The 9,753-nt window shown below is 38.6% G+C and overlaps 1 protein-coding gene across 1 annotated transcript; it reads left to right on the top strand.

Moving 5' to 3' along the window:
• Positions 1-711: 711 nt before the first annotated feature.
• Positions 712-3,908, top strand: dlx4b (distal-less homeobox 4b; the record flags this gene model as incomplete). The annotated part of the gene is made up of 3 exons (XM_079260512.1): positions 712-1,036; positions 1,811-2,007; positions 3,654-3,908. The coding sequence occupies 3 exons, from the start codon at positions 712-714 to the stop codon at positions 3,906-3,908; spliced, it is 777 nt and encodes a 258-aa protein (XP_079116638.1).
• Between the last annotated feature and the right edge of the window lie 5,845 nt (positions 3,909-9,753).

Genomic DNA, 9,753 nt, shown 5'->3' with positions numbered 1-9,753 from the left:
CAATTGTCTTATAATGTTTATTTGGAAACTTTGGCTGAAATGAACTTTCTAATCTCTAGGAAAAAGTCAAATACTATTTAATTTATTTTAACAATGAAAAGCTGATAGCAAAGTCATTAAACTTTGTTTGACTGGAAGTGGATATCAATATATCTTCTCCATAAAAAAAACCAGGGATGTTTTCCTAAATCAGCATCTTGAAAATAAAAGACTTGATGACAAAGATTTATGTTTTTGTCTTTTCATTTTTCGGATTCGCGGGATCTATTCGTTTTTTGGAGAATTATTAAACATCTACTTGGTGATATTTTCCCATAATATATAGGAGGAGGTGCCTCGTGCTGCAGAGCTCCATCCTGTCATATGTTAATGAGGTTAATGGTGGAGCTCCGGTGACAGCCGGCTGCTAAGGACCAATCAGAGCGCTCGCTGGTGGAAGGCAGTGTGTTTGAGACTCTGCAGGCAGGAGTTGTTTGAAGAACCATGTCAGCTCCTCTTCAGATGTAAACAGGGATACCTCTCACTTTTATTCGATTTTGCCTCCCAAACACTCGCAAACATGAATGACGCAACTTATTCCAGCGTGGATGTTTTTTTCACGAAAAGTGCTTTGGACTTCAGTATGGATTTATCTAAACTTTTTCTTGCAGCCCGACAGAACTCATGAGACCCTCTTCAGAGCGACGGGTTTATGGACTCGCATATTAGCTAATGATGTCTATGGGTTTTATGCCTGACAGTCTGAATGGCTCCGATCCCTCCAAATCGGCCTTTCTAGAGTTTGGCCACGGACATCCGGGGCACCATCAACACTCCCCTGGTCTCTCGCACATTTACCCCGTTCATGGCTTGCACGCTGCTGGGCATTCCCAGCACGAAAGTCCTTTTCCTGGCAACACGTCTTATGGCCGCTCTTTGGGATACGCCTACACAGGCACGGTGAACACTCACCCCCAGTCCGCTTACATGTCCTACCAGCACAGCAGTCACAACAGCAACAGCAGCAGTCTGCCCCACAGCAGATTAGAGCAGACAGGTATGTGAAACAGTCAAACCAAGCAGGGTTAAACACTAATGGCTATAAAGTTGATTTGGCGTCATGCGTAATTATGAACACTGTGCCCCTCATGTGTTAAGGTGCCAAAAGATTGTTTTTCATGTTGAAAAAAAAAAAATTAGAATGCGAAGAAAGCATGTTTTCCAGAGTTATTCTCACTCATTCTATAAGATTCACCCTTGGGAAGTAGTGCCCTCTTTTAAACTTATGTGATATAATAAATGAAAACGGAGTCGTTAATTTGATCAACCATTATTTTCTGTGGAACTGTGGCCCCTTGCAACCCATTTTTATGCAGACGCAAATGAACTCTGCGGCTCTGGATCACAGCAACCCTTTCAAACCTGTTTCATTAAACACTTCAGAAACGTGTGGCAGACATTGTTAAACAATGAAGTTACAATGTCATTAGTATTATATTCCTTTTAGACTTATTAAACATTTAGGCCGAGTAAAAAATAGAATTGCAGTTATAAGAAACGTGTCAGTGTGAGGCATGCTGTGTGTCAGATCACAGGCCTCGTTGCTGCCGCTGTGTTGGAGCTTGTTAACGCACGGCCTTTCAGCTGCTGTGTCAAGATTCATGATTTGCCCTTCATAATCCGTGTTTTTCCAAACTATTATGCTTTATTAATCATTTCTGACAGTCTATTTAGATATGACTTTTACTGTTTTTCTGCAGCTCAAAGATTTAAAGTTAAAAAAAAAAAAACATCTATCAATACTGTATCTGCTTTCTCTTTCGTTCACAAGATCATGACAAGTCCACGGTGATCGACAACAGGGACATTCGCCTGGTGAATGGCAAGGGGAAGAAAATCAGGAAGCCTCGGACCATATATTCCAGTCTGCAGCTGCAGGCTCTACACCAGCGCTTCCAGCAAACCCAGTATCTGGCTTTACCGGAGCGCGCGGACCTTGCAGCCAAGCTGGGTCTCACCCAGACTCAGGTGGGACCTCAACTTCTCCTGCAGGGACAGATTAGGGAATGTAAAGGCTGTAAAGTCAGACAAATTCCCATGGTCAGCAGCCTGAACTACCTGTCCTGCAATATTCTCCGATTCTCCACGTAGTAGCTTAACTGCAGAACACCGTGATATTTGTTTTGAAAGGACTTGAATTTGACCACCTTGGAGGGGCGTTTAAAGGAAATATAATAGCTCATAATAATAACGGATGTTGTTGTATTCTAATACAGCTGAGAAAAAGACTTGTGCGCAGAATTATAAAGGATCACAGAGCTTCTGCGCGTCGTAGGAAAAGCAAATTTGTTTTTCAATCCCTTAATGCAGCGTTTGTTTATGATATATTTTGAAGTTGTTTATCCTTTGTTAGTAGTAGCCTTGAAGTGGTCTTTCTGAATGGAACCTGGACGTGGCACCTACAGGATCTTTATCTTTCTTAACTCTCTCTCTCTCTATATATATATATATAGATATATATCTATATCTATCTATATGTATATATATATATATATATATATATATATATATATATATATATAGGGAGAGAGAGAGAGAGAAAGAGATAAATAGATAGATCTATCTCTATCTCTCTCTCTCTCTCTCCCTCTCTCTCTCTCTCTCTCTCTCTCTCTCTCTCTCTCTCTCTATATATATATATATATATATATATATAAATATATATATACATATATATATATATATATATATACATATATATATATATATATATATAGAGAGAGAGAGAGAGAGAGAGAGAGAGAGAGAGAGAGAGAGAGAGAGATCTATCTATAAATAAATATACATATATATATATATATATATATATATATATATATATATATATATATATATATATATATATATATATATACACACACACACACACACACACACACACACACACACACGTCGGATTAGAAGATATGTTTTTAAGTGCACTGCGTGGCTGAGTGAATCTCTCGCCAGTGTTAGTATTTTTGAGATGATGTTTCTTTTTTTGTTTGTTTGTTTGCATTTGAGTAGCAGCTGATCTCTCCAGCCTTCAGGTGTCCTCGCTCTCTTTTAACTCTCACGGCTGTCAACGCGCAAACGCTGAAGTGGTCTGAGTCTCTAAACAGGAGAGACTTCACCTGTGAAGTGAATCCTCTCCGACATCTGAGCTGAACTCTTGAATATTCTTCCTAATCCCTCTACAGTCCCGTCGTGAATTATCTCAAAGCAACGTTGCTTTTTCTGCTGCAGGCAGGAAATTATACTTTTAAAAAAAAAATCTGTTTTGAGAAATATTGACGCGGCTGACCTCTATAGAAAATGAAAATGTTGCTTTTATAACCTTTAAGCAATTCAATGACGTACCACAGCGCTGTATGTTTTCTTTTTTGTACTCTCTATTTTACCCTTTTTTATTCTCCAAACTGTCTCAGTTTGTTTGATTGTTCCACTTGCTGCCTTTATAGAACAGCCAACGATTGGGGTGCTCAGATCTAATGGGTACCAGAATTCAGTCATTTGCCCTCTACAAGGCCTGGATTCACAAAAAAGTGAATGATTAATTATTAAACATGTAATAACGTATTAACCGCGAACGCTGCCCATTATTTATCTTCTTCATGTTTTTTTCTCTCTTTTAGGTAAAAATCTGGTTTCAGAATAAGCGTTCAAAGTATAAAAAGATCATGAAGCATGGCAGCGGAACGGAGGGGGAACTCGTCCACAGCACCAGCTCCATCTCTCCATGCTCACCCACCTTGCATCAACTATGGGAAGTGTCGACGGTGAGCAAAGGAGCTCCAATGCACCCAAACAATTACATGAACAGTTTTGGCCATTGGTACCCTAACCACCACCCTCACCAGGACGCGATGCCGAGGCCTCAGATGATGTGAGTGGATTGATTTTTTGGTGCAGCGCAGGTCGGTTGGCGCGCCATTTTGGATGCAAATTTTAAGCCACGATGAAGGCCTCCACTCAGAACTGGACTCTGTTTTAAGCCTGCTAAATAGACTTTGTTCATTGTATTTTGTGTGCGTTTTGAATACAGTTTTCATTGTCACCAAAAACAGTCACGGTATTTTTTTCTCTGCGAGTTTGCAGTGTCCCTGCAGCTGTCATGCGGCCTCACATCACTGTGATGTGAGCTTGTGTTTGCAGTTTAACGACACTCTATATAAAAGTACTTCTAGAAAAATATAGTGTGTACATGGATTAATTTACTGGTGTTAAAAATGACTACATAGTCTAATTATCATGTGCATTAACAAGGAATTCTTGTATGGTTGCTGCTTTATTAGAGGGAATTTCAGTTTAACTTTAAAGGTGCTTAATTTTCTTCCCCACGCAAAAAAAAAAAAAAAAAGAAAAAGCTATTTGAAAAGATTTGGATAAATGAGTCTGACGTATCTACTGATAATATCTAAATGATTTAGTGCTCTGCTGAGAACTGATCATTTTAAATATGGAGGCGGTGTTTGGGCCACCGTCACCTCTGTACTGTCATCAACAACAACCAGCATATCCAAGGCAGACTTTATCAGAGATGCTGTTTAATTTAGAAAAATAAAAAAGAAAGTTGCATGTGATACCGTTATGTTTTAGAACGGCCACTGCAACTATATTGTGATCCAGCTGGATTAAATAAAGGGATACGTCACTTTTACGCACGAACATTTAGTTTTGCGCAACTTTTACGCACAGCAAAAATGGGGAAAAGGAAAAGAGCGTTTGCTTTACTTTACTGTAAAAAAAAAAAATCAAAACAAAATTTAAATGTACGTTTTTTTCATCAAAGACACAATAGCACCATTTAAATATAATGAACATGTTGAGACATATGAACAATATCTTTCCTACAGTGAGCCTGAATAGCAGAAAAAGAGAGCGAGAGAGAGAGAGAGAGAGAGAGAAAGAAAGGAAGAAAAAAAACAGCCATCATAACGTCGTGATAAATGACTGGTGCCATCCCTCTCATTAATGGCGCCTGATTTATGTACTGATTTGCCAATTCTGCTCCTCACACTGTTTCATCACATAGAATTTGGGTATTTATGTCTTTACAAACAGTTTGCCGCAATCTGGACTGATGCTCTTGATTAAATGGAGAGTTGATTTCTGATTAATGAAGCTGAAAAATGCCTTAGAGAAACATTCAGTGGCTTTCTTTTATCTTTTTCATTCATCATCCGATGTTTGGAAGGTCTGGCAAACATTATAAGCTATTTGTCTGATGTCACACTCAGGGATTAGAAAAATAACAAATAAGTTGTTTTCCTCGTGATGTTTATCCCAATAATAGGGCAGTCTGTAAGAAGTGCATTGATCCAAACATGTTTAATATCTAACTGTAAAAGGTTTTTATACTTTGCTCATTAACAAGGAAACTTTGTGGTCCAATATATGCAAAAAGCTGAAAACTGATCTGTATCGTTCTGAGCCTTTGTAGAGCTCTTGGTAAAGTTTTGACTTTTAATTTAAAACTATTTAACCACAGCACCACTTTAATTTACTAACACACATCACTGTGTTAAAAAAAAAAGACAACGTTAACAGCACTCACGCTTCTCTTCTCAGTCAATCAGTCAGAGTTCAGTCCTTACCTGCTCAGAGAAGTGCAGCCTTGTTCAGGAGCTCTGAAGCCCTCTGTGGCATTTCTGTGAAGAACAAAGCCACACCAGAGCCCCGTGTTTTCACCCCTCCGAGCTGATTTTCTCACATAACGACAAGCACTGTGTTACATTAACATCGCCGTCTTTATATATATACATACACCCTCATGCCCTTTTCCTCATTCCTGATGATTATGTGCCTTGTTAAACATGCGGGCCCGGGGAAGAAGAGGCGAGCATTGCTACACCAAGTGACGGGCATCAGGGAAAATTATAGGCAATTTCACATCTCCAGATTAGAATAATGGCTCGTGAAGTTGGACAGAGAAGAGTAGGACCTTTCAAACGGTGGCCAATTATCACACAGGCAGATTGAAGGGAAAGTGAAAGGCTCCCCGCGTAATAGACAAGCTAAGAGGAGGGAATGGTAGGCTAGGAGACGGGTTGAAGGCTAATGATAAAGGCAAATCTGATTTAGTCATGATGTGGATGGTCGGGGTTAACAGATACGAGGTGTCTGATGGGTTTTAATTGCAGGATAGCAATAAGAGGGAAAATAGCTTGTTATTAAATCTCAGTTGCTTTGAATTGGGAGAATGGCAAAGCAGGCCTCTGGGGTGATTATTGTTATTAAGTTGAGGGATCTGACATCCCGGGTAATTGTGAGCAGCTTCAGAGTGTGAATGCGTGGTTTCACATAAAGGAGGGCTTTGGGGCATGAACAGAAATATTAAATGATGGTATTAAGAAAAGCTGCAACTGAGCACACTGCGTGGAAGTGCATTTTAAGTGTTGGATTGGGAAGATGCGGTGCATGAAAAATGCAGAAACACAGGGAAAACCAAATGAATGCCAGGTTTTCTGTTTTAGGTCAAGTCAAGCAGCACCTCATCGTGGCTTTATAAAGTTGTGATGAAGCAGCAGCATTTATGCAGCTATGCCCAGACCTGCCCGGCCCTGGCCTGAGGTCAGCCAGAGTTCATGAGTCCACAGCTGTCATGGATGCCTTTCTCCCTTCATTTCATCCAAGTTTACAGAAAAATGGAGAGCATGAGTGATCCTAAAGCAGCCGCGGTCCGGCCAGGACTAAGACGAACTGCTGGACAGCTGCTGAAAGTCTTTCCATGGATGCATTTCACTCCCCAACCTCCACCTCAACCCCATATTGCTGCACCCCAGGGACAATTTCTGACACCACACTGTTGACTGTTGCAGGGGGTGAAAGGGATGAGAGAGGTCAGAGAGCTCTATTTAGGATGCTGTGATGTTATGCCATTCAGGATCACATTCAAGTTCAATAGTTCACTTCTTCCCCTAGCTCCATAGCTACTTACACTGGTAAATGTTTAGAGATGACATAAATGGACGTGTCCAACTGCCCACACACACAAGTTCTGGTTGTAGCAAACGTATGTTTGTCTATGCCACAAATGTTTCCCCAGACAAGCCCAGCCAAGGGGGCCACACATGCTGAGGGAGCCACTAAAGGGAGGTCACATGTACTTATGTTGAGATATCATTGATATTAAAAGGCAATAGTAATCATGGTGCTTTTGTCATATCAGCACATGATACTGACATGACGACTGATATCACAGACAAATGGTGTTGAGAGCAGGGATATAAGACATTAGGGAAAACGGATTAGGAGATGTGACACATTAGACTGTTTGTAGCTAAATCCATGGGAATGTGTTTGAAGTAAGTCTGAGAAAATCGCACATCAGTGAAGGCAGTGAGAGTGCAGTGAAAGCTGTTGCAGTGAATGTGGCAGAAATATCTTGGTTTGACAACAATTTAATATCATTTCCCCATATTTAAAAAATTATTAGCAAATTTCTCTCACATTGATGTAAAAAGCAGTGCCTAAAATGTTAAATACACTAAAATACATGAACAGCAGCCATTCACTTAACACTGTTTCATTAATTCATAGTAATGAAAACTAATCTGAATTTTATACACAACATATATGAGACTGGTTTGACTGACATGTATGTATATATATATATATATATATATATATATATATATATATATATATATATATATATATATATATATATATATATATATATATATATATATATATATAGTGTATGTATATATAGCCATTAGTCTAATCTCTTTGTTTTATCTGTTCATGAACCACATTGTGATTTATCACCGTTTCGTTTTTAATGCTTTTCACTTTCTATTTTGACAAATATTTTAACAGTTAATAAAACAAATAATATTAAGCTGTAAAAAATAAATACCTGTAACTGATTTTGTAGCTTCTTAATAAGGTGCAGATTTAACACGAAACAAAGTATTCCTGTAGGTACAATGACGCGTCAGACGTTTTGGATTTAGATTAAGTCAGGAGATAAACTGTAATGTCCGAGACAAGCTGCACAGTGTAAAATAAAATAAGGCTATCGATTTATAAACTTAATATGAATACTAATTCAAAAAAGATACTTAAGAAATGTAATACTTTTTTGGTGCATAGTAAGACGTGGTTAAGTGAGCCTTTTTTTTTTTATCCTCTCCGGTACAAATTCTGTAATACAATCATTTATCCAAAACAAACAGACAAATAGGCCTAAATGGTAATTCAGTTTTTTTTAAGGGAATGTCTTTGTCTGTAAATATATATAAGGCTAATTTGCTCAGCACTTTACAGCTCCAAAACCAGCATTCTGGTTTATTTCTGGACAAGACGAGATTAAAATAATAAAATCTAAAAAAAATAAAATAAAATAAAATCTAAAAAAAATAAATAAATAAAAAAAAAAGACGTGGTGAAAACGTGTTGACTTTGACAGAAAGGCACCATAAATGTTCACACAGCAACACCTCCACTGCTGAGCGCAGTATGCAGGTTATAAAAGCAGCAAGGCAGCGGGTTTGTTCTCTCTGCGTGTGCGTAATGGCACGGTGATCCATGGACCAGAAAGCCATTAACAGTTTCTCCGTCGTGTAATTTCTTTTCTCCATATTTAATAATGCCATTATTATGTCGCGAATGTCCCCTCCACAAGCTGCCCTTATTAACTACATGATGAAGAAAAACATGCGCCTGTTTTTGTGTTTTTATGGTTCTTACTGTGGCTGTCACGACAGATGTCAATATGCCATCCCTCACCTTTTTAAATTTATTTCTTCAACAACAATGTTTTCTGGAGGTCTCCATTATGTCAGTCCTACAACAACCAAGGGGAGTTAAAAAGTTATTCTTCAATAGGAGCGCTTCGGTGTTTGCGTGGCTGTTAAGCTCAGTGCGTTTAATTCACACAACTCACTCCTCTCTCTCTCTCTCTCTCTCTCTCTCTCTCTCTCTCTCTCTCTCTCTCTCTCAGAGTATTCAGAACAGTAATGAAAACGCCTGACTCCAACTAGTCTACATATGCACCGTAAAATTTAAGGAAGTTATTCTGGAGTTGGTACGCCTGCCTGGCAGTGGCTTCTGGCTTCTGACGCATCATATTGGATTTAACAAACTTACAATGATTATCATAAAATTAGTATTGTGTTTGTAATTAGTATTGGAGATCAGTTGTGGGCTATCAGGTGTCAAGTGGGTCTTCTTTAAGATTTCTGCGTAAAATTAAAATCAGATCTCATAAAACTAGCTCCAGTTCTACAAAAAGCCTTGTTCTTTAAAACCTTGTCAAATATAACGAGGATCCAGGACTGGTTCGGCTTAAAATGAAAACTTTGTGAACTAAGTTGCCCCTAAAGACTCAAACCCTGATCTGAACAATCAATGTGATTACAGAATCAATCTAAATAAGAGTTGGATGTTTCCTTGTTAAAACATAATTCTGGAGGAGACAGAATTTGGTTTCTCCTGAATGCGACCCAGCTGTGATCAGAAAGGGGCTTGACACACACCATACAGTTAACACCTTTATTCATCAGACAAAAAGGCAATAAGTTGACTAATTACATGAATATAAAAATGGTCTTGAAAGCACCACAGTGCAGTCTTACCGGTTCAAACACGTATGATCATAGTGGTTCTGGATATAAACACGTATTTACAACCTTCGACATTTTTTGTACAAATTCATATAAATATGTCCTGAGTTTTTTTTTAAATTTATCTGACGCTCTAACCCACGTGCATAATTTGATTTTAGCA

Source organism: Telmatherina bonti (genome assembly GCF_933228915.1).
Source record: "Telmatherina bonti genome assembly, chromosome: 21".
Lineage (NCBI taxonomy): Eukaryota > Metazoa > Chordata > Actinopteri > Atheriniformes > Telmatherinidae > Telmatherina > Telmatherina bonti.
This window is presented reverse-complemented; position numbering and strand designations above follow the sequence as displayed.